The sequence below is a fragment of the Lithobates pipiens genome, unplaced genomic scaffold (genome assembly GCF_037356315.1).
Source record: "Lithobates pipiens isolate NorthernLeopardFrog02 unplaced genomic scaffold, aLitPip1_a1.2 Scaffold_13, whole genome shotgun sequence".
In the NCBI taxonomy this organism is placed as follows: domain Eukaryota; kingdom Metazoa; phylum Chordata; class Amphibia; order Anura; family Ranidae; genus Lithobates; species Lithobates pipiens.
The window spans coordinates 247,422,818-247,448,899 of record NW_027507718.1 but is presented as its reverse complement, the minus strand read 5'-3'; the positions used below and the strand labels follow the sequence as shown (position 1 = coordinate 247,448,899).

Here is a 26,082-nt window from a genome sequence, read left to right as displayed (position 1 = left end):
TTAAAACCTTTCAGGGTTTATAACCCTTCTCAACTATATCCAACACCTAAAAAAAAAGTTTTAGGATACACTTTATAATTTCATGGTTGTATTTGGGAACATGTTAAATCTCTTGCATTAAAAATATACATCATTTCACTTTTTGTTTTAGAATGGCTAGATAAGTAGTTAAGATCTGTCTGAAGAACTGCACTTTTCAATATTTATTTACAATACTAGAACATATTTGAAAAGTATTATGTTATGTTTTGCCTTTATTCTGTAAATGTACCGATTCTCATGACTGAAGATCGGTGTTGGTAATTTTTTTGACTGGTGCCCCAGACATGCCACATCATAGACTACAGCAAGTTTATCACATCTGTGTGTACTGTGCTGTCTGTACTGTACTACTAAACATCAAATAATTTTTGTACATAAGCATGCTTAAAAGCTTGCAAACATACCATATATAAACACCCAAATATACCTACCCATACATTTACATGTATGCACAATTACATGTCTATTTAGGAACTCTTTGTGCAAAAAAAAAAAAAAAAAAGACCTAGTATGCCTCCTATTAAGTTGCACTACACATTACAACATTTTTATAAACTTTGTATAACAACCGTTTTTGCACACACTGGAAATGTGTTTAAATGAACTGGGCTCATCTTTTGTACCATAAACGGGATTGACAGCAGAGAAAAAAAAAAACCTGTCTCTTATTTACCAATGTCTCTACAGAAAGAAATTTCCCTTAGCAATCAAAATATACTCAGTTTTATTCTCTCAGTGCAGTATTCTGGAATTTTAGAAGAATCAAATTTGTTACTGTGGACATCATATGCTGTCTGAGACAATTCCACATGCAAATACTTTGATAAATGGGGTCCATTGCCAGTCAACTGGAATGGCTTGACAGATACGGTACGTGTATGCGTTCATAAGTTTCTAATTGGAATATACAAATTTTTTCAATAGCACCACGTACACGAACTGCCAATTGCTCTGCCTTTAAAACGATGCCTGAAAATGCTATAAAGAGGTGTTTGTGATAATGGGGATGCATTTATTACTAGATACCTAAAAAACAATGCAGGCAGCTTTTTTTTTTAGATTAAAACTATGTAGCATTTGGCCAATATTTCAAAACTCTCCAGTGTGTTGTAGGTTTTAGGAAAAAAATTAGAGGTATAGTTCTAAAAAATCATTGAACTGACGTATGTTGATTTTAATTCATCCTTTCATAGGGATGACTTATGGCTTTACTTAAATTGTGATGCATTTTATAACCGGTGCCTTCACCCTATTTTAATACTTGATTGTCCAATACTTGAAGACAAACGCTACATTCACATCAGTGGGCAGTTTATGTCTTCTAGTGGAAGTAGTCACCCGATCAAATTAATTGTCAGTAACTGTGAGTTTTAATTCTTCTTTATGCTAATAACCATCTTGACAGTCATTATCATTACCAATGGCTTTTCTGTTGTAAAAACCAAACATGAACCTCCTGTTATCAATTTCAGAACTTATTGATGCTCTACTGATATCTTCCTCTGACTCACTAGAGTCGCTTCTATGTCTTACTTCAATTGACTCATCATTACTTTCTTTGGATTGACTTTCTTGGCTATCATCACTCTCAGATGTTGTGGTGTCTTTGCTATCCTGGTCTGCTGAGTCTGACTCATGGTCCTCTTCCGTTTCCTCTTTGGAAACACTGGTATGTTCTGCTGATTTACTGGAAGATTTACTGTCAGACAATGTATTATTTCCTAGCACCATGGACCTTAGTTCAAAAGATTTATTGGAATTACTGGCCTCTTTTGACTCACTGCTTCCCACTTGCTCTAATGTGGTATCAGAGTCATCCAATTTGCTGTCATTTTCTGTCACATCATCTGAGTTTTCTTTGCTCTTTGTATCTTCCCTTGATTCACTTTTAGCTTCTGTTGATTTGTCCTGAGTATCATCTTCCTCTGATTTGCTTTTGCTTCCCTTTTCTGTTGCCTTATTGTCTGTTTTCATTAGCAGTGTTTCTTTGGACTCACTATGGCTAAGTTCACTAATGATTTCTTTTGATTTACTAACATTGTCTTCTGAATCAGTGATATCTTCTACTGACTTAGTAACATCTTCTTTTGATTCTTTGGACTGGGTAACATCCTCATTTGAGGGACTAGATTGTTCTTCTGACAAACTAGTGCCTGCCTTTGACTGTTTATCACCTGATTTTAAATGCACATCTTCCTTTGAGTGAGTATCCTCTGGTAAGTTAATGTCTTCTGGTGAGTGTGTATCTTCTGCTGAGTGAGTGTCCTTTAGTGAGTTGGCATCCTCTTGTGAGTGAGTGTCCTCTGGTGAGTCAGGGTCTTCTGGTGAGTCAGGGTCTTCTGGTGAGTCAGGGTCCTCTGGTGAGTCAGGGTCCTCTGGTGAGTCATGATCTTCTGGTGAGTTAAGTTCCTCTTTTAAATCAATATCTTCATTTGAGTGGCTATCGTGTATGTTTGAGTGCTCATGTTCACTATGGAACTCTGTATCCAAGCCACCAGTTTTTTTAGAATCTCTGTTCTCTAAGCCCCCATGTTTTGCTGACACTTGCTTTTCCTCACCAAATTTGCTGTTGTGCATGTCAGAATCATCCAGACTTTCAATTTTGCTGTCCTTGCCTTTCAAACCTTTGGAATTTTTAGACGTCTTCTGCTTTCCTTTTTTCACATTCCTTGTAACTTCTTTGCTTTTTTCTAAGGAGGTACTGGTAACATCCTTTTTAATATTGAGGTCACTGTTAGAGCTCAGTAATGTATTTGAATCATCACTTTGCATGTTGTCTGCTTTGGATTCATAGCTATACTCATGGCTGATAAAGTTATTTTGAAGTTTTTTATCCTTGTTGCTTTCATGATTGTCATTACCGCAGTCTTCATTGGTCTCTTTGCTATTCCCTACTTTGATGTTTACATTATCTTCATAATCATCATCCTCAGCATCTTTACCATCATCAGTATCTATTTCAGGATCTTCATCATCGCTGTCATTGACTTTATCTTCATCATCCTTATATTTATTATCAAAATCAGTGTGGTCCCCAGGTTCACCTGCTTTACTGAGGTCATGTTCTAACTGACTCCCCTCACTTGAAGGTTTGTTGTCCTCTGAAACATCCTATATGATAAAAGAACAATATCATATTCCATCACAAAACAAATTAAAAAAATGTTTATAAATAGTTTAGTAAACATTGAGGAACAATCAATATTACTGCCATTTCAACATTGTAGAAAAACACATTATTCTAACAGTTTAACCAGGTTGCATTGGTTTTTTTTTATAGAAGATTTGGAAACAAAGTATATGGTGATAAACACTCTTTCAAGACAATTTGTTATTTGAATTATTTAGTAAGCTCTTCAGATAATTCTTAAAGCGGGAGTCCGCCGGGAGTTCAGCCGTTTTTTTGTTTTTTTTTAAAGCCAGCAGCTACAAATACTGCAGCTGCTGACTTTTAAAATAAGGACACTTACCCGCCCAGCGCGCCTGCGTTGTCGGCACCCAAAGCCGATCTCTCGATCGTCTCTAGGGTGCTGCCGCCACCATCTTGGGTATGGGAATCAGGAAGTGGAGCCTTTCGGCTCCATTTCCCGGTTCCCTACTGCGCATGCGCGAGTCGCGCTGCGCAATAAGGATGGTCCCGCTGCCTCTGAGATCCGTGTGTTTCCCAGCAGGCAGCGGGGGACTTTCGGAAAGGGGCGTAATCTACGCCCCTTTCCGCAGATAGCTATGCCGGAAGTGGGTGCAGATACCTGTACTGTACAGGTACCTGCACCCCCCTCCCCCCTGAAAGGTGCCAATTGAGGCGCCGGAGGGGGGGAGGATTCCAATGGGCGGAAGGTCCACTTTAGGGTGGACCTCCGCTTTAAGCCTCTTACACACGATAGGACTTTGTACAAACTTTCCCTCGGAGGGCGTCGGCCCTGAACTTGTATTGCATACACACAGCAGGACTTTTTCAGCCAACTTTCACCAAATCATGTGGTTTTTCTGCTCTTTACCGCTACCTTTGGTCAACTTCTGTATTGTTGTCTGATCTTTTGCATTGGTTCTAAACATGCCTGTTTGTACTTTGTACAAAAGTCCTATGGTTTTCTGTACACACGATCAGACTTTGCTCCATCAGACTTTTGTTGCCAGAAAGTTTGTCCCTTCGCACAGCCAACAAAAGTCCGATGAAAACCAAAAAAGTTTGTCCGATGGAGCGTACACACGGTCAGATGTTGCTCCAAAACAGCTAATTTGCCTGTTTGTTGTCAAACAGTCTGATCGTGTGTATGGGCCTTTAGAGTGGACCTTAACTCCCCGAAGAGGGCTGGTTTTGCTTTTACCCCCTCCCCTTTTTTTCTATTAAATTTTTTCCCTTTTTAAAAAAATGTTTTAGTTCCACCTCCACCACCAAATGCCAGAATGAAGTGTTACCTTGTCCTGCAGTCTTCTGGGATATTTATATGACATCTCCCAGGAGGTTGCATGATCAGCACACAGAGCGGACAGGGCGCAGTCTGGAGGACAAGTCTGGTGCATCGCCAGAGCTGGCTGCCTGCACCCAAAGAGACAGCCAGATGAAGAGGACCAAGATGGTGGCATGGGACCTGCTGTGTCATGCCAGAACAGCAGATTGCAGTAGGACAATTCTGGATTCATTGTGTGGATGAGTTTGTGCTTTGCAGAGAACTACAGCACTGTAGGTAAGTGGGAAAAAATATGGGGGGGGGGGGGGGAGGGGAGGGTATTTGAGTACTGCTTTAAAATATGGTTAACAAAAGCATAGACTTACAGTTGTGACAGTGTCTAGTGTGTCTTCAAGGCTGCCAGATTCATCATCCTCATCATCAGCATCTCCTCCATCAACATGATCAGTGGATTCTCTCTCCTTATCGTCTTCATGGCTGCTCTGTAATTCACCAGAATGAGTAGGTTTAACGTCTTCTTGGTTACCTCCGTCACTGATGCCTGTCAGCTGCTCCTCAATGTCAATGCTGTCAATAGGAGCTGAAATAAAATCTTGGTCTACAGTGCTTTCATGTAGTCCACCACTAATTTCATCTGTTTGTTGATCAACAGCTGTTTCCTCGCTTGAGTCATACTAAATTATTTATTAAAATATAAAAAAGAATAGCTGTAAGAAAAATATTCATCAGCTTGAAATACATACATGACAGCAATAAAAAGTGCATCTTTCTCCCATATGCAAAATGACAAAGTACTATTATTTTAACTCAGATTTTCGTGTATAACCTATTGAAAAACTATTTCACATGACAACAAACTGAATTCCTGGTGATCTTACATCTGTGATAACAGGCACCTACCATAGAGAAGGAGATGATTTTTTATATTAATTTTAAAATCTTCCTAAACAAAGTATCTGACCGCTAACAGTGCTAGTTACCTCTGCTCAAAAGAAAAGAAATGACCCAATCATCCAAAATAATGCTCTGATTTATAGTATTGACAAATGTAAAACTATCTTGGGATAGTCATTCATAGCACTGAAGCTTGCCACATGTTACAATATGATTAAACAATTTCCTTCAGATTGTAGATGTAGTGTGACAGCCTACTTGATCAGATATAAATTGAATTTGTTGTATAAATGAAGTCCCATACCACATACTGTAGTTGTTGGTAAATAGAAGAGATATAAATACATATTTTAAATCCATATCGCAATGTGTAATATGTATAGATACATATAGTTTAGATACAACAATGAAAGACTTGACATAGTAGACTAAGGGGTAGTATTTTTCTAATTATCTATTTTTTTTACCCTGCATACACAATTGTACTAGTGCACAGGGGAGGACATGGCAACTAACCCGATCACATGTGCTTTGGGAGGGGATGTTCTTTTCTGGGCACCCATCTTGAAACTCATTACTCTAAAATTGAAGGACACAAAGGCTAGAATCGACATGGATGAGGTCCACATTAACATCTTTTTTCCTTGCCACACCTACGCAGAAGAGACTCCTATAGGGTCATCTCTTGTTACAGGAAGTGTTTGGGAGACCATCCCCAGAGATGTCTTTATGGTTCCACTGCTCAGGCAAGGCAAGACAAATTAAGATTTTTAAACATATACTTAGAAGTTATATATAGTAGTGACTTTTTGAACAGAAAAAAAAAATGTTCAGCATGAGTTTCTTAATATTTCTATGGGCAGCAGCATGGGCATCCGCAGGTAGGGGCAAGGGGGGTCAAGTGCCCCCCCTGGAATTGCTGATCAAATCTTAAATTCAGCACAGTTGTGTCGCTATCGGGGCTTCCTGACCACTCCATTCCTTCCCTATTGGCCATAACTGAGGGCCAATCAAAGGAGACTAGGATAGGAGAGCATCGTGGGACATGTAGTCCCAAGGATTGGCAGACCCATTTTCCACAGGGAGGAGGCTACAGCTCGATCAAGAGAGAGATTGAGAGACTCCAGCCTGGAAAAAAGGTGAGGGAGAGAGTTCTACAGGACAAAGAATGAGGAGTGTGCCAGGTGGAAGCCAGAGAAACCAGGGTACGAACATGCTACACTACTGACCAGAGTCGCCCCCGGGGGACCCACAATGATTGATCGTCCAGCCAGAGGGATCACTGCTGTAGTTTCGCTGGATCTGGTAAAAGGGCCTGTTGGTCATTATCCATTACTTATCTTAGGAACTGTACTACGTATCTGACCATGATAATTTGATAATGACATTGTCGAAAAGGGGCGGGGCATGGGTGACCGTAAAATGATGCCCCCCCCCCCCCCCCGAAAAGTTCTGCGGACGCGCATGGGCAGCAGTTGTCCGATCTAGTGAAATATGCATCTAGGACAGGGCAGGGGGATTCATTTAAATCAGAGGGCAGGGAGAAAAGGATAACCTGACTTTCTATGAAAGTACAGTAATCCTTTAACTAGGCAAGATCATTTCTGTGTAACCACTCAAAATTTGCTTTTGTTTTGAAGAAGTTCTATGAATATGCAGATATTGTGCTAATTATTTATAAACAATTCCTGCATATAGAGTGGCCTGATAAGAGGGGTGCCATCAGAAATTAATTACCTTAGGCTAGGCTCACACTTATGCAGTCGCAGGAATGCACGTAAATCGCTAGTGTTCCCTCACCCACAATCGCAAAGCAATGTGTTTTCAGCTGAATGAAAACACATGGTGCTTTTCCCTTTGGCTGCAGTTTTGAAAAGATACAGGGATCTTTTTGTTGCTTTTTCCACAGGCACAGAAGCCCATTCAAATAAATAGGCCGCTGTGCTCACGCAAAAGCAGCAAGCAGGGGACGCATAGATATGAACCTAGCCTTAGGCCACAAAGACAGTTACGTCCCTAACAAGCACATACTTCTGTTAAAGGGTAACTCCACCTTCGTGGGGAAAAAATTAGCAAATAAAGAAAAAATTGTGTGTACTGACCACACCTCAGTAACATCATTTCCTGCTTGTGTAATTGGCTCACCAACTTTCCCAGAAGTCTCCCTAAGATATAAGTCAGATTTCAGGCATACCTTCCAACAAAAATGTCATTATTGGTGAGCTATTCCCTGTTGGAACAAGTCTAAAGGGCTGCAGGTCAAGTAGATTTTCTCATTAGTGCTATGCAGGTGCACAGCTGATAGATAATTATGAAACCACTCCCATTAGACCCACTTAGCCCAGAGGCACAGAAGAACAAACAGTGATTTCTTCATAATAACAAAAGGTAGGAATCTGCAACAACAATTGTTATAACCCTTGCAATGTACATAGATCACCCAAAGGGGAAGGTTTTTTTTCTCAACAAAAGTGGAGTTACACTTTACGTGTTCATGAATGTGTAGCAGAATGAAGATGTCTTTATTCTTAAAACTGTATGCCAATAAATTATAAATGTCTACTTTATTATGATGATGTACATAATACCACCTCCTTAAATATAATTGCTTCAGATCATGTGAAAATTAAATATTCTTTATTGTGTACTGTTATATAAGTAATTAAAAATCTTGAATTGTTACCTACCTGCTGTTCTGAGCTCCTTAAGCTGGATTCTGAAGACCTACTGTCACCCTGTATAAATTAGAAAATAGTATGTGATAATTTAATATATGCTTTTAAATAATATTTACAGTTAATACTTTCCCAGATGTCTTCTTTGCCAGTGACTCCAGTGCTGGGAGACCCAGACAAAAGAGAATAATCATCTTAAATGCATAAGGGACATGGGCAAATTTAGACTCCTACATTTTTTAGCTCTTAAAGGTTGGGTAACCCAAAAAAGAGATTCAAACCATGACTTCCCCGCCTATGGATGTATGGGTTGTGTACCAACTTGGGCATTTTTTCAGGGCTTTCCCTGAATGTGACAAGTTTTCTAAGCACTACACCTTCTTGAAGACCTATTTGAAAGGAAACTTCTTTGTTCCCTATTTTTATCCCACCTCTGCAGTCTTGTCAACACTTGGTGGTATCTGTTCAATCATATACTGTATACATTAAGTATCATTTAACCCTATTGCAAATTGATAGAGCTTTACCCATACTACTTTAAAGAAGCCTTTTTTGCAGCTATTCCACCCTAGACCTTGGATGCCTTCCATGCTGAGTTTTGCTTAAGATGTATTGCTGACAAGCTGCTATCTAACTATATGTACTTCATTGATGTTTGGATTCTTACGCTTGGACTTTAATCCATGGTATATACCACATGCATCTATCTAAGGGCAAGCTGGATCTGTTTTCTTGGCCGTTTAGTTAAGCTATTTTTACGTCTCCCCTCTTTCTTTTTTCTTTTGTCTTTGGTTTATATAAATACATTTATTCCCCTTACTGTTTTTAGCTCGAGGATAGTTGGTCTTCTAGTCCAGGCATTCTAAATTCATCCTGAGTATCATCTTTTCCTCTTGCCAACAATATATATTGCCAATGGCTCCCACTGTTGCCAAAGCCAGTCAGGAGAGCGAGTCAAGGCTCTCCTGGACATCGCTGGATCAGGAGGGAGCTCAGGTAAGTATTGGTGGGGGCATGAAGAATGCATGAAGGTAAAAAACCTTGTCCCTTTACAAAACTTTGACAAAAAAAAAAAAACAACTGGAAGCTGATAGATACTATGCAGAGATGCACCAGATTTTGCACTCTCCAGCCATACCACGTTTCCCGAAAATAAGACCTAGCGGGATTGTCGGTGATGGCTGAAATATAAGCCCTACCCTGTTTCCCCGAAAATAAGACTTTAACTAGGGCTTATTTGGGGGGTAAGGCTTATATTGCAGCCATCACCGACAATCACGCTAGGTCTTATTTTCGGGGAACCAGGGTAGTAAACCAACCCCAAAGGGTGGAACTTGTTCAAATAAGCTTCATTATTTAGGTGTGCCAAGGGCAGGGCAATGTCTGAATACTGCCCAGCACATAATCCTACCCATAGTTGTTATCATCAATTAAGGCTAGCATGTTAAGGAAAGCAGTAGTCAAGAGTGATAGTTAAATTCAAACTGGTACCAGCAAGGGATAAGAGCTTGGAAATAAAGAAAAGGCTAATTTATTTCATAACCATTAATAAATCCCTTTATATAGTCCTGTAAATGGCAACTTACCTCAACATTTTGTGAGCTGTCAGAATGAGAGTCAGGAACCTGTACAGAAATATTTGAGTTAAATATAGTTTGTGCAGAAAGAATACAGATATACTTATTTACATTGTATTTATAGATTCAACTTACTGGATAGCCTAAGACAAGGCTAGTGAAGCAAATACATAAAATGATTTTCTTCATTGATATGTGATGTGCCTGAAAGGAAAAGAAGTACAAATTTTCAGTTTATGTTGTGATAGCATGTTTTTGTTTTTTTTTGCATTATTAAAAAATTAAATATGTTTCATTTTGATTACTAGTGCAAATGAGAAGATCCAGCCTGTGGACCCAGCCATTGGCTTTGATGTTTTACATATGTGGCTATGCATACTCATTGCCGGAGTTTCAATTTGCTATGCTCTTGGTTTTGAAAACAACATTGCTTGCAAAAAGCAAGAAGCAGTTGTACTATAACCACACACTGCCAAATGTGGACAACTAGAGCAATTTTCATTAATTGTCTTTATTATTTGACCAAAGGAGGAGATGGTAGGGGTTATTTACTAAAGCTGAAGAGTGCAAAATCTAGTGCAGCTCTGCAGAGAAACAAATCAACTTCCAGGTTTTATTGACAAAACTTAATTGAACAAGCTGAAGTTAGAAGCTAATTGGCTACCATGCACAGCTGCACCAGATTCTGAGTACTCCAGTATTAGTAAATCTCCCTTGTATGACTGATGTAAGGTGTATAGGCTTGGGATATACTACTGCCCAACCTGTGACCTGTCACATTGTATGACAAGTCACTCCAATGCGAACAAGGGCTCTAGGCAAAACTTTTTGAGTGAAGAGTGATTTGAACACCTATCAGATGTGTATTGGTGTGTGTGCCACACATGTCAGGCTTTTATTGCTGTGTGTACCCCACCTGTTAGTTTTTTATTGCTGTTTGTGCCCCATTAGGGAGATTTTTTGTCCCGTTAATTATCACCAAGAGTTAAAATGAAAGAAAACTATACATTTTGAGTTGTCCCCACAACAGGAATAGATGGGAAGTCTTAAAATAGCATACTAGTTCTGGTGAGAGATTTCCTGTAACTTTCTGTTTTTGCTATGGGACAGGTTGTAATCCTGCCTTAATCTATCCAACATGAAAAACAAAATGTTTTGCCTCAAATATTAGTTTTAGACAACAAGTGAAATCCATAGGGGATTTACTAATAATACACTGGAAGCACTGCAATTGCTTTAAAAATCAAACTGGGACCATTTTTTTTAAAGACAATAATTGCTCAATTTCTCTCTAAAGTTGTCCATGTCCACTACCCTCCGTAAAGGCATACCGAAAGACATTCTTTCTCATCTGGGCCTCTTAATAATTTGTTAGAAACCCAAGTGAGTGTTTTATCATTGTGCGCTCTTGTAATTTATGCAGTAGTTGGGATAACTTGCCACTGGAGTTCCCAAGACATATAAAAAGGCAACATTGGTTTGGACTTGCTAGCAACTATACAAAATAGAAATAACAGTGATGTTTGAAGTTGACCTTTGATTCTTTGTCACAATGGGGTTTATTTACTAACGGAAAGTCCACTTTGCACTGAAAGTGCACTTGGAAGTAAAAAACTTCAAAACTTATACTTTATTCAAAAGAGTGAACTTTGAGCTAGAGACACTAGAACTAGAGACACTTTAAATGTTTCTCAAGAATCAAACGTGTTGCCTAGAAAACATCTATGCATGAGTAGACACTGGGGGTTATTTACGAAAGGCAAATCCACTTTGCACTGCAAGTGCAGTCGCTCTCAATCTAAGAGGTAGATCTGAAATGAGGGGAAGCTCTGCTTTATCATCCAATCACGTGCAAGCTAAAATTTATTTATTTATTTTCCTTGCATGCCCCCCTCGGATCTACATCAGTTTTATCAAGCTTGATAAAGGAGCGCAGCCGTCCTGTCATACACGGTCTTGCCAGCTCAGGAAACGCGTTGCATGCCCTGTGACGTTATCTCCCGTCGCCCGGAGTTCCTTGTGCGTTCCACGCCTCGGACTAACGCTCACGGCTCTACATCGGCCGGCTCTGCACATCTAATACAGCCCCCAGGAGCAGACACACGCCAACAGGACTCCCCTAGCGCAAGGGATACAAATGACACATCGAGGGTCTCCCTCCGGTTTGGAATCTTTACATTGCCTGTTAATGTACTACTTAATGTGAGTGTTTTTAACCACCTGTGCATTAAATAAGAATTTTACAGTCTACACTCAGAGGCGCCTCTCTCTCTTATCTTTACAGAGGTTTAATCTCCCCAGTGGACACAGACATCAGGTTCCTTCCTAAAGTCTGTACAAAACTTAAAAAATGTTTTGTCTAGAGGTACACTTTATAATACTTTATAAAACAAAACACAATCTCCAGCATGACCTACAACACATTTAAACTTGATTTTTTATAATAATAGAAAATATATTTTTGAAGGCAGTGCATACAAAGCTATAACATTTTCCCTCTATAAGAAAAGGTAAATCTTTACATCATAAATTTCCTATCTCATGATAAATTTAAATTGTATGATTGAGGAAAGTTTGGCTTTAATTGTAATGCATGTGGGTAAGTATAATGCGGTATGCCACCATAGTGCAGTGCAGTAGAATTTTACCAGCGGTATACTGTATTTGGATTCATCACACAATGTTCTTAATACCAGTACTATTTTAACTGCGTGTGACTTTAAAAATTACACGTTTTCTTTGAAAGCATGGAGGTTTCCATCACCACTTAGCATGTAACGTGCTTTTAAAATAAGAACCTAGTTGTTAAGTGTTCTGAGAAATTGGCTTTTATTTTTTTTTCTCTCTTTGTTGCAGCCAGCTAATTGTTTGCGTGCTGTAATTTGTGGTTTAGGCTGCATTCTTTTCTTAGTGCTGTTTATGTTTACTATATTTAATCGAGACAACGGCAGCAACCACTGTCACGAGTCGCTTTGTTACACAAAACATAATAATCATCTAAGAAGAAAGGCAGAGATTTAAATAGCAATTTAACACTACGAAAAGTAATATAGATCCATTAGACAGATTCTCCTTTTGAAAAGAATAACATTTTCTTAATTAATGCAGTAGAGAGAAGAGTCAGTCATGAGACTTTGACAGGCCATATGCGCATTCTCTTCTTTAATGTCACTCCATTGACTTCAGAGTTCCGAAACTGATTGGGCGCTAAGCACATCTATAAAGTGTATCACTGTGCTTTGTAAATGTGCGATCATCTTTTTTTTTTTTAAGCAGTGGCATGGCTTTAAAAAAGTGTGTTAAAGCAGTGTGTTTCATAAACAATTGCCAAGTATTTTATTTTATTTTTTCATGAGCTATACCCTTTTATCATCCCATTTTATATCTCATTGCTGCTGATCTCCTCCAGCCTCTTCCAGCCAGTTCCTGTTTATATACACTCCCTACAGCTACACACCACTACATAGGTGCAAATCATTACTCTGGACCAGCTTCCTGATGATGACAAAGTTGGACCATGCCTGCCCAATGTTTGTCAACATGTCTGCCTGTATTCTTCACCAGGTGCATAAAATAGTGACAGTGCAGTAGGACACTTGGGAGACAATTGTCACCCTATAACAGGAAATTTTCTTTAAAAATTTACAGTAACATCTTAAAACTAGCATCCATTCTGTTCTGCTCAGATTCAGCAGGGAATCCATCCTTTTCAGCATGACATCCATCCTTTTCTGCTCAGATTAAGCAGGGAATCTGTTCATGGATCACCTGCTGAATGAAGTAGAGTGCCTATGTGTGAAATGACCCTAAATGTGGTAGGATTTTCTTCCCTGTTTGATAAAATCAATTTTTTTTTTGATCCAATTTTAGTGCAATCTATTTTTGAAAAATGCATCTCTTTCATTGCCATTATCATTTCATTTCCATGTGACAAGCATTCAATCGTACAGTGACACGATCAGCTTTGGAAATATTGTATATAACCTCTTTTCTTGCATATAATATTCTAAGTTACCTCAGATGAAAATTAATCAAATAGTGCTCCAATGTAACATAGTCACTAAAGATTATTAGATCTTTGCATATTGAGAGCACACTGTTAACATACTATAGCTGTATCCACAGTTCAACATAAGTGCATTCAGTACACACAGCTGTATCTACAGTTTCCCATGAGTGCATTCATATCTATAAGTCCCCACGAGGACATTCTGTACACACAGATGTAGCCACAGGTTCCAATGAGCACATTCTGTACACACAGATGTATTGCTGTATCTACAGGTCAGCATGAATGTCTTTTGCATAAATAGCTGTATCAATAGGTCTCAGTAAGTCCCAGAATTCTGTATACATAACTGTATCTACAGGTTCCCATGAACCCATTCTGTACACACAATTATATCTACAGGTCCCCCTGATTGCATTCTGTATACACAGCTGTATCTATGGGTTCTGATGACCATATTCTGTACACACAGCTTTATCAACAATTTCCCATGAGCGCATTCTGTACACAGAGCTGTATCTACAGGTCCCCATGAGTTCATTTTGTATACATAACGGTATGTATAGGACCCATGAGTGCATTATGCATGCACAGCTGTATCTACTGATCCCCATGATCCCATTCTGTACATATAGCTATATCTACAGGCCCACATCAGTGTATTCTGTACACACAGCTGTATCTACAGGTCTCCATGATCCCATTCTGTATACACAGCTGTATCTACAGGTCCCCATGAGCACATTCTGTAAACACAGCTGTATCCTACAGCTCCCCATTGGAACATTCTATACACACAGCTGTATCTACAGGTCCCCATGAGCACATTCTGTACACACAGCTGTATCTACAGGTCCCCATGATCCCATTCTGTATACACAGCTGTATCTACAGGTCCCCATGAGCACATTCTGTAAACACAGCTGTATCCTACAGCTCCCCATTGGAACATTCTATACACACAGCTGTATCTACAGGTCCCCATGAGCACATTCTGTACACACAGCTGTATCTACAGGTTTCCATGAGCAAATTCTGTCCACACAATTGTATTTACAGGTCCCCATGAGTGCATTCTGTAAATTCAGCTGCAAATGTAATGCTAGGTGACAAAGAGCATCATTTTAACATCTTCGGTGAACAAAGATGTATGACTCCAAAAAGCTATGAAAGCAAAAGAAAACAACATTTGTAATAAGTAATATCCACAGTTATGATTGATTAAGTGTATTGTCATAAAATACAAATTGCAAGGTTAAATCTCTATTTCTATGAAGATTTGTATAAAAGTTTCCCTCGTTATTTCTATAACATGTATCTATTGAGAAAAATCTGCTTGTTAGGCAAATATATTTAACATAAATGATTACCTGGGCCATTTATCCCAATACTTGTTGGTCCACAGTCAGCTGTGTGATCTGGATATTTTTGCTTGCTATTGTGAATAAATCCTTTTCTGAAAGTAGTGAATTTAAACAGTATACAGCAAACATTTCATCCAATCATCTTTTAGGAAGCCTTGTGTGACGCCACAAGGTGTCTCCACTATTACACCCACACTTCCACCAGTTTAAGAGGTGAACATCCGCTTTCAAACTTGTGGTTTTCAAATAACTGTTCTAGCTTCCACTTAATTAGATGACCAGTCTGAGCTTTATTTGGAGGATTGCTTCTGTCTGACTGTCCACATTCCGTATGTTAGAGAAAACACTGCAGACCCACGCATAAGTTCTGTCACACACAAAACACACGTCACAGCTATTTCCTGCTCAATGCATAGCACAGGTCAACTCAGGATATTATATCACTATCCTGTTTTACATAAACTATAGATGCATATAAAGAAAAATCATACATAAACAAAATTTATAGAAAACTTGTCTATGAAAAACATGCAGGGCGCCATTGATGATGTTTTCTTTTGAGAAATTATATTTTTCTTGTATATGTTGGTCTGTTTCTGGTTGCTGGATTCATTACTTTTAGTCACTTACCTGTAGCAAATACACGTTCTATATTTACTTACTGCATGCTTGTTCCACGTCATTGACAATTTCAGAGGGGGTCAGTAGCAAAAAAACATGGAATTTCTCTTGGTCAATTTTCCCTTCACATTGGAGAATATATTTTAAAATAATATATTACTATATGTATATAAATATAATAACAACCACTATTATTATAATAATAATAATACAAATTTAAAACTATATTAATAGCACCATTCAAACTCTACATTGTTTATATTTTATATGCATGTAGTTATCTGGAAATTTAAGTGAACATATTAAGGTAAATTTGCCTTTGGTTAAAGGTTTTAAGCTCAAGCCCTGGTACACATGATGAAATTATCGGACAAATGATTGTTCCTATTTTTTTGCATGCTAATCTCATATCGAAAATAAAAATTCAGAAGTGATATCATATATTGTATTATATTTTCGGATGACAACTGTACTGTTTAACGCCCCTGGCGGTATTCCCGAGTGTGGCTCGGGGTGAAAATCCAGAACCAAAAGCGGTAACCCAGAGCCAGACTCAGGATCACATCGCTGGATCCAGGATGAGTTTACCTACCTTGTCCCTGGATCCACTGTGAGCGGCTCGTCCTCTGCTCAATGTATCACATCGCCGTGGCTCTGGTCCCTGCGAGCGCTGCGACGGACAGGGACGGAGAACGGCGCCAAATTCAAAAAGTAAAACACACAGTCTACATACAGTATAATGTAATCTTACAGATTACATTGCTGTATGTAATTATTTCACATCCCCTTTGTCCCTGTGGTCTGCCCAGTGCCCTGCATGCAGCTTTATATTATAAAAACTGTTCTTTATGCCTGGAAACTGGAGATTGTCCATAGCAACCAAAACTGTCCCTTTACATCAAAAATGGTTTTAGACCAGCTAGAAAACAGCGATAATAAATTAGAATCACTCACAGAAATGAGTGATAGTGATTTGTGGGGAGATCCGTCATCAAATACTGAAAAGTAATGAAAGTGACAATTCTGCAACTGAGCAAATTTCTGTGTTTTTGATTTGATTACCTTATTGAATCATTTTTATTATTATTATATTATTATTTGGTATAATTATTTATAATTATTTATTATATTATAATTTATGATTTCATTTTTCAAACTTTATCATACCCGGGATGTCTACTAGACTCTGGTTTGGACATATTTAACCACTTGCCGACCGCCTAACGCCGATGTACGTCGGCAGAATGGCACGGGCAGGCATAAGCACGTACATGTACGTGATTTGCCTCCCGCGGGTCGGGGGCCCGATCGGGCCCCCGCCCGGTGCCTGCGGCGGTCGGTTTTCGTTCGGGAGCGATCCCGGACGAGGGGACGGCCATTCATTCATGGCCACCCCCTCGCGATCGCTCCCGACGAATAGAAATCCCCGGTGACATCACTTCCTCTCCTGTAATGTAAACACAGGAGAGGAAGTGATGTATTCTCTCCTCCGTGTCGGTATTTTTCGTTCCGACACGGAGGAGAGCGGATCAGTGAGTTGCACCAACACATCCCACACACAGTAGAACATGCCAGGCACACTCACACCCCCCCTTTACCCCCCGATCACCCCCCCAATTACCCCTGCCCCCCAGTCACAGTGACACCAATGTCATTTTTTTTTTTTTTTTTTTTTTTTTTGCATTGGTGTCATTTGTGACTGTAATAACTGTTAGGGCAGTTAGAGTTAGCCCCCTTTAGTTCTAATGTACCCCCCTAACCCCCCCAATAAAGGTTTAACCCCGTGATCACCCCCCGTCGCCAGTGTCACTAAGGCTGGGTTCACATTGCAGCGGTTTATGAGAACGAATGTGATTCGCACCGCACTGCAGTGCAAATCACATCCGATCTCTGTGCGATTCGAGTTCAGCCATTCGCCGCACCCGCCGCACCCGCCACACCCGCCGCACCCGCCGCAAATTCGCACGGGACCCTTTTTTTGGCCCGCAGCAGAATCGGATCGCATGGGTGTTCACACCATGCGATCCGAGTTTGCAGATCGCACTGCGATATGCGAACTGATCTGGGGGTGTCAGTAACATTTCACTGACACTCCCAGCAGTTCGCATAGGGCAGTGTGAACTGCCGCCGGGAGGCATGCGATGCGGGAACCCGCCGCGGATTCGCGGCGTTTCCGCATCGCTCCAGTGTGAACCCAGCCTAATAAGCGATCATTTTTCTGATCGCCGTATTAGTGTCCCAGGTGACGCTAGTTAGGCAGGTAGGTATTTAGGTTCGCCGCAGCTTTTTATAGCGCCAGGGACCCCCATATACTACCGCATAAAGCCCCCTGATTGCCCCCTAGTTAACCCTTTCACCAGTGATCACCATATAACTGTTACAGGTGACGCTGGTTGGTTAGTTATTTTTTTATAGTTTCAGGGCACCCGCCATTTATTACCTAATAAAGGTTTAACCCCCTGATCACCCGGCGGGTGTCATTTGTGACTAATAACTGTTAGGGCAGTTAGGGTTAGCCCCCTTTAGTTCTAAGGTACCCCCCTAACCCCCCCAATAAAGGTTTAACCCCGTGATCACCCCCCGTCGCCAGTGTCACTAAGGCTGGGTTCAGATTGCAGCGGTTTGAGAACGGATGTGATTCGCACTGCAGTGCAAATCACATCCGATCTCTGTGCGATTCGAGTTCAGCCATTCGCCGCACCCGCCACACCCGCCGCACCCGCCGCAAATTCGCACGGGACCCTTTTTTTGGCCCGCAGCAGAATCGGATCGCATGGGTGTTCACACCATGCGATCCGAGTTTGCAGATCGCACTGCGATATGCGAACTGATCTGGGGGTGTCAGTAACATTTCACTGACACTCCCAGCAGTTCGCATAGGGCAGTGTGAACTGCCGCCGGGAGGCATGCGATGCGGGAACCCGCCGCGCATTCGTGGCGTTCCCGCATCGCTCCAGTGTGAACCCAGCCTAATAAGCGATCGTTTTTCTGATCGCTGTATTAGTGTCACAGGTGACGCTAGTTAGGCAAGTAGGTATTTAGGTTCGCCGCAGCTTTTTATAGCGCCAGGGACCCCCATATACTACCGCATAAAGCCCCCTGATTGCCCCCTAGTTAACCCTTTCACCAGTGATCACCATATAACTGTTACAGGTGACGCTGGTTGGTTAGTTATTTTTTTATAGTTTCAGGGCACCCGCCATTTATTACCTAGTCTCACTAGTGTACCCCTAAATTTAGGGGTGTCTACTTTCCAAAATGGGGTCATTTGGGGGGGGTTTGTGCCATCTTGGCATTTTATGGCCTTCAAAACTGTAACGCCCTTAGAAAGCCTGAAGGCGGTGCTTGGTTTTCGGGGCCCCGTACGCGGCTAGGCTCCCAAAAAGTCCCACATATGTGGTATCCCCGTACTCAGGAGAAGCAGCAGAATTTATTTTGGGGTGTCATTTCACATATGCCCATGGCATGCGTGAGCAATATATCATTTAGTGACAACTTTGTGAAAAAAAAAAAAAAAAAAAAAAAGTTTGTAATTTTCCCGCAACTTGTGGCAAAATATAAAATATTCCATGGACTCAACATGCCTCTCAGCAAATAGCTTGGGGTGTCTACTTTCTAAAATGGGGTCATTTGTGGGGGTTTTGTGCCATCTTGGCATTTTATGGCCTTCAAAACTGTAATAGGTAGTGAGGAGTGAAGTCAAATATTTACGCCCTTAGAAAGCCTGAAGGCGGTGCTTGGTTTTCGGGGCCCCGTACGCGGCTAGGCTCCCAAAAAGTCCCACATATGTGGTATCCCCGTACTCAGGAGAAGCAGCAGAATTTATTTTGGGGTGTCATTTCACATATGCCCATGGCATGTGTGAGCAATATATCATTTAGTGACAACTTTGTGAAAAAAAAAAAAAAAAAAAAAAAGTTTGTAATTTTCCCGCAACTTGTGGCAAAATATAAAATATTCCATGAACTCAACATGCCTCTCAGCAAATAGCTTGGGGTGTCTACTTTCTAAAATGGGGTCATTTGTGGGGGTTTTGTGCCATCTTGGCATTTTATGGCCTTCAAAACTGTAATAGGTAGTGAGAAGTGAACTCAAAAATTTACGCCCTTAGAAAGCCTGAAGGCGGTGCTTGGTTTTCGGGGCCCCGTACGCGGCTAGGCTCCCAAAAAGTCCCACATATGTGGTATCCCCGTACTCAGGAGAAGCAGCAGAATTTATTTTGGGGTGTCATTTCACATACGCCCATAGCATGTGTGAGCAATATATCATTTAGTGACAACTTTGTGTAAAAAAAAAAAAAAAATTTTTTTTTTGTCATTATTCAATCGCTTGAGGCAAAAAAATAAAATATTCAATGGGCTCAACATGCCTCTTATCAATTTCCTTAGGGGGTCTACTTTCCAAAATGGGGTCATTTGGGGGGGTTTTGTACTGCCCTGCCATTTTAGCACCTCAAGAAATGAGATAGGCAGTCGTAAACTAAAAGCTGCGTAAATTCCAGAAAACGTACCTTAGTTTGTAGATGTGACAACTTTTGCGCAAACCAATAAATATACAATTATTGACTTTTTTTTTACCAAAGACATGTGGCTGAATACATTTTGGCCTAAATGTATGACTAAAATTGAGTTTATTGGATTTTTCTAATAACAAAAAGTAGAAAATATCATTTTTTTTCAAAATTTGCGGTCTTTTTACGTTTATATCGCAAAAAATAAAAATCGCAGAGGCAATCAAATACCATCAAAAGAAAGCTCTATTTGTGGGAAGAAAAGGACGCAAATTTTGTTTGGGTACAACATTGCATGACCGCGCAATTACCAGTTAAAGCAGCGCAGTGCCAAAGTGTAAAAAGACCTCTGGTCATTTACCAGCAAAATGGTCCGGTCTGAAAGTGGTTAAGTGAGTTATTCCTAAGAATTACAGGACTACAATATAAAACGCCAAATTTCCATGCAAAATAATGGTACCGCTTTCAGCACCTAAAATGTGAAATAATTATACCGCCAGGGAGGTTAAATGAAAATAGTAAGATCTGGTATCTTACGAGGAACATTTTCATGCTTGTCCCATCGGATAAGTTTGCAATGTGATAGGCTCTCAAAAGTTGTGTACTAACCATCAGATCATTGTACAATCACTCTGAAAGTGGTCTTTTTCATACTTTTTTTGATTGTGTGTACAGGCCTTTAGTGTTGTCACCCGTGGGTAGCCAACTCATACCCAGTCTAATGCGCACAGCATGCTCTCCCTATTTGTACTTTTTATTTGGTGAATTAGCATAGCAGTGTTGCATTGTGGACAGGGTAGTCTTAAGCCTTGTACACATGATTGGATTTTCCGCAGAAAAAACCTTCGACTTTTGTCCGAAGGCGTGTGCCTGTATTTTGTCTTGCATACAAACACCAAGGAATTATTGGCCAACAAACATGAACATTTTGCGCTTTTCATTTAATGCTTTTCAGTTCGCGCTTTTCATTTCTTGCTTTCAGTTTGTTTCTGAACGGCCGTTCGTCAACCAGACATGTTGTGGAATTGGAGGAGATAACGTGTTATTTATCATTGGCCTTGGAGTTATTGCTTTGACCCATTCCAGTCCAGGAACAGGAGGAGGAGGAGTTCTTGGACCAAATATTGGATGCTTTATTAATCGTGACTGTCAGAAACCATGAAACAGACTGAGACAGAAGTACAATCAAATCACACTTGTTTATTAATAAAAATAAAAGGTAAATAGAAAAAAGCGTAGTCAAGCATAGCCAGAGTCCAGTAGCCAGATCGGGTAGTCAGCCAGTCCAAAGTTCATTAACCAGATCAGGTAATCAGCCAGGCCGGAAGTCAGGGATCCAAGGAGAGCAACCGCAACCAGGATAAGAAGCCAGGTGGGATGTCAGCAAGCCAGTCTTGAAACAAACAGCAGGAGATGGTTCCTTGTGATGTGACCAATGTGAAGGCAAGGAAAGAGTGAGCTGGAAGGCTTTAAATAGGCAGGTCAGATGAGCATCATCGGGAACAGCTGGTAACTGTGGAAAGAGCTGGCAATTAGCCAACAGCTGAGCGGCCAGCCCAGAGGAGGAAGGGCTAAGCCAGCCCTGACAGTGACCAATTATATCATATGCCTTTGCTGTGGGAGCTCCAGGAGAATAATCCAGCTGATTTTAGGAATTATCTCCTGATGACGGACCCCTGCTTTCACCAACTCTTGGCCCCCTATATTAATAAGCAGGACACGTGCATGAGGCTTTTATTAAATTTTTTGTTTGAATAATAATGATTTGATTTGCTATATTTTCTATATTTTTGGATGCATAGAAGGCATTTTTTTGGTTAAGTTCTATTGGCAGATAGCATGCCTAATTTTCTTTTTTTTCTTTTTTTAATGCACAATAAAAAAATTGTGGAGAATATTACTTGGTTATGTGTTTTACTTGAAATTACAGTTTGGGAGTAGGCAGTTACATTAAAAAAAATATAATGTAAAATTGGCAAGGGACACCAACATAGTTGTATCTTTGATCTTACAAACGGCGGGAAAATGGGGATGTGGTATCTTGCCCAAAAAAAAGATACACAATAATATTATTCATGATATCACTAGGAAAAAAAAAACCTTTGAAAATTTGTTTGCAATAACTGCATCAATATCATCAGCAAAGCAGCTTTATTATATTATCCCATTAAAGAAGAAGAGAATGTGCGCTGCATTTTCGAAATTTCATAATTTACCACGTCATGAATGTTAATTCTCAATTACGAGCGCTAGTTTACAGGACTGACTGCTTCTGGCTCGTCCTTGCTTCCGAGCATGCGTGTTTGTACTTTTCACTTTTGTCCAATGGACTTGTGTACACGCGTTTGGAAAATCCGACAATAGACATTTGTCCGCGGGAAAACCAACAATTGTCCGATGAAGTGTACAAACGGTCAGATTTTCTGCCAACAGCTTGTCATCACACATTTCCACTCTGAAAAATACGATCGTGTGTACGCAGCTTAAGATGGAAATATAGTTTTAAATGGACTTCAGGTAATATACAAATACTTTTAAGTTAATTTCCAGTTAATACTTTTTAAGCAATTACAGCAACATATATTTTTTCCTAAGCATCAAAATTAGTGGAAAACATAGAGAAATGCATTTACTGTCCCCATTAGTGTTGGGTGAATGGTTCGAGCAGAGCAAACGTTCGGCCTGATCATTGCCTGTTCACCCGTTTGAGCCGAGTGCCCCACAATGCACTGCATGCTTCACAGTGCATTCTAGGGCCCTAATTGAATAAAGCCTTGCATCTGACCGCTTTGACAGTTAGGGCACAGTGCACTGTCAGAGCCCTGATTGATGATGACTTTCTCCAATCATGGCTCAGTACTCATAGTCCCACTCCACACACTATAAAATGTAACTTCAAATAGGAAGCTTTGTGTTGGAGTGGAGATACAGTGGGGAGAAGAAGTATTTTATACACTGACGATTTTGCAGGTTTTCCTATTTACAAAGCATGTAGAGGTCTATAATTTTTATCATAGTTACTATTCAACTGTGAGAGATGGAATCTCAAAAATCCAGAAAATCAGATTGTATGATTTTTTTTTAATTAATTAGCATTTTATTGCATGACATAAGTATTTGATCACCTACCAACCAGTAAGAATTCTGGTTGTCGCAGACCTGTTATTTTTTCTTTAAGAAGCCCTCCTGTTCTTCACTCATTACCTGTATTAACTGCACCTGTTTGAACTCATTACCTGTATAAAAGACTCCAACCTCTCCAAAATGGCCAAGACCAGAGAGCTGTGTAAGGACATCAGGGATAAAATTGTAGACCTGCACAAGCCTGGACGGGCTACAGGACAATAGGCAAGCAGCTTGGAGAGAAGGCAACAACTGTTGGCGCAATTATTAGAAAATGAAAGAAGTTCAAGGTGACGGTCAGTCTCCCTCGGTCTGGGTGTCCATGCAAGATCTCATCTCATGGTGCATCAATAAAGGAGAGTTGGGACTTTGGATGAAGCAATTGAATAGTGGAGGTAAAAATCAATATAAAATAGTTTTATTGAATGAATAGTGGAGGTAAAAATCAATATAACATAGTTTTATTGATACCATGGACATAAAAACAACGGAAGAATAATTTCATATATACACATAAAGCGTGCACAAGGCATGAACATGATAGATAAATGGGTACATACATAACAACAAATGATCATAACAAAATGGTAATTAATATAGATATATACAAGAGCCGACATCAACATGCTCGATACCGGCATCTGTGCCTACATGATATGTGTGCATCCACTGAATGGTATAATATAGTGCATAGTATAGTGCAGTGTTTAACCTCCCTGGTGGTAATCCCGAGTGTGGCTCAGGGTGAATTTTCATTATTAAAATCGGTAACCGCGAGCCACACTCGGGATTGCATCGCAGTATCCTGGGAAAGTTACTTACCTTGTCCCCAGGATCCTGTGATTTCCTCCCGCTGTGTCTGCAGGCTGTGTACCCTGCTTGATTCATCACTGTGTCAGGCTCCGTTCCCTGCGGGTGCCACAACGCATGGGGACGGAGCCCGGCGCCAAATTCAAAAAGTGCAAAAAATAAAACACATACAGTATACTGTAATCTTACAGATTATATTACTGTATTAAATCATTTCACATCCCTTTTTTGTCCCTAATGCTTTGTCCAATGCCCTGCATGCAGTTGTATATTATATATATACTGTTCTTTCTGCCTGAAAACTTTGAGATTGTCCATGGCAACTAAAAAGTGCCCCTTTATGTCAAAAACGGTATTAGACCAGCTAGAAAACAGAAATAGTAAATATAGAATCACTTGCAGAACTGACCAATAGAGATTCGTGGGGAAATTTGTCATCAAACACTGAAAGTAACGACAGCGACAATTCTGCAACTAAGCTACTTTCAGTGTTTTTGATTTGATTACATTATTGAATAAATTTTATTATTATTCTATTGTTATTTGTTATAATTATTTATAGTTATTTATTATATTATAATTTATGATTTAGTGTTTTTAAACTTTATCATGTCTACTAGACTTTTGTTTGAACAGTTTTTCCTAAGAATTACAGGCCTACAATATAAAACGCCAAATTTCCATGCAAAACAATGTAGCGCTTTAGGCTGCAAAAATCGGACATAATCATAGCACCAGGGAAGTTAACACAGCTTTACATAACATTTGACCCTGAGTGTAGAATATCAGTGCAGTGTTAGTGTATTGTGTGAGTATAGTGTGTCAATGTAGTGTGTTAGTGTAGTGCAGTGTTTAACACAGCATTACATAACATTTAGTGCTGTATACAGTGCTGTATACCCCATTTTTTTGGTTGCCACGTGTTTTTATTTTGTACCCTGCCTGCCCCCTTTTTTTTAACTGTCAGTTTTAGTTTTTACATTCCTGTCAGCATAAGTCCTCAATTTAAAGTGCACCAAACACCATTTTTCATTCAAAAAAGTGCATTCAATCACACATTTACCAGTTTCTATTTAATTTGTATAATAAGCTCCCCCCCCCCCCCCCAATGTCTGGGAGGCCAACAAGGATAGGAAGACTTTCCAATGCCAATATGAGGGGGTCAGCAGCATCTGTGTCCACAGGCAAAGGTGAACGTGGTCCATTCTCAGGACCACGTTCACCAATTGTCTATGTTTAGTGATGTTGCCCATGCTATCCAGTCACAGCATGCAGAGGAGGTGATGGACTGGCTTACTAAACTATCCTCATCCTCCTCTATGACCCAAGCTGACACTAGTGCGCAGTCCACCACATCTGCCAGAGTGGAATGTTCTGCCTCCTTGTCCACAGCTACTCCTGCCATAGCCCCAGCATCACACATGGAGGAGTCAGCTGAATTATTTTAACGCAGAATCAGCCACTTGCTTCTTGAGGGTGCACTGACATTACTTGATTCTGATGTTGGTTCTGAGGTAGAGGGAGGGAGTAACATGAGCCAACAGAGAGGGGAGAACACTGAAAAACAACAATTTGGCAGTCATCTTCCCCCAGCAAAAGCGTATTGCCAAGTTGGCTCCAGTGACGATGAGGCTGTAGGGGATGATGACGCGACTTGGGTCCCGGATAAAGCAGAGAAGAAATGTGAGGGGGTGAAACAACCCAAACAAGGCAGGATTTACTCCAGAGGCAGCTATCACAGAAGAATAGAAAGAAGCCACCCTATTCTATCACATTGTGGAGCTCCCGGCCCACTTCCCCCAGCTCAGCTGCATGGGCCTTTTTTTAACACATGTGCAGCCAATCTCACTATTGCAATTTACAATCTCTGCTACAAGCAGATCAAGCGTGGCAAAAACGTCAGCCATTTGGGTACCACATGCTTGACAAGACATTTAACCTCCCACCACTCAGCCCGTGGCAAGAGCACCTGAAAGCCACACACAAAGGGAAACAATTGTTCTCCTCTCCACTCCCCACCTTTCGTGTCTACCCCTGCTATATCT

At 40.3% G+C, this 26,082-nt stretch overlaps 1 protein-coding gene across 1 annotated transcript in view; it reads right to left on the bottom strand.

The window, feature by feature from the left end:
- Positions 1–710: 710 nt before the first annotated feature.
- LOC143975881 (uncharacterized) overlaps positions 711–26,082 on the bottom strand; it is an 85,181-nt gene continuing 59,809 nt past the window's right edge. Inside the window, exons 4-8 of the mRNA XM_077478432.1 lie at positions 9,736–9,804; positions 9,610–9,648; positions 8,036–8,083; positions 4,820–5,128; positions 711–3,153 (exon numbers count right to left, since the gene is read on the bottom strand). Coding sequence (XP_077334558.1) covers positions 1,429–3,153; positions 4,820–5,128; positions 8,036–8,083; positions 9,610–9,648; positions 9,736–9,804 — 2,190 coding nt within the window. The 3' untranslated portion in view covers positions 711–1,428. The remainder of the gene's footprint in view (positions 3,154–4,819; positions 5,129–8,035; positions 8,084–9,609; positions 9,649–9,735; positions 9,805–26,082) is intronic.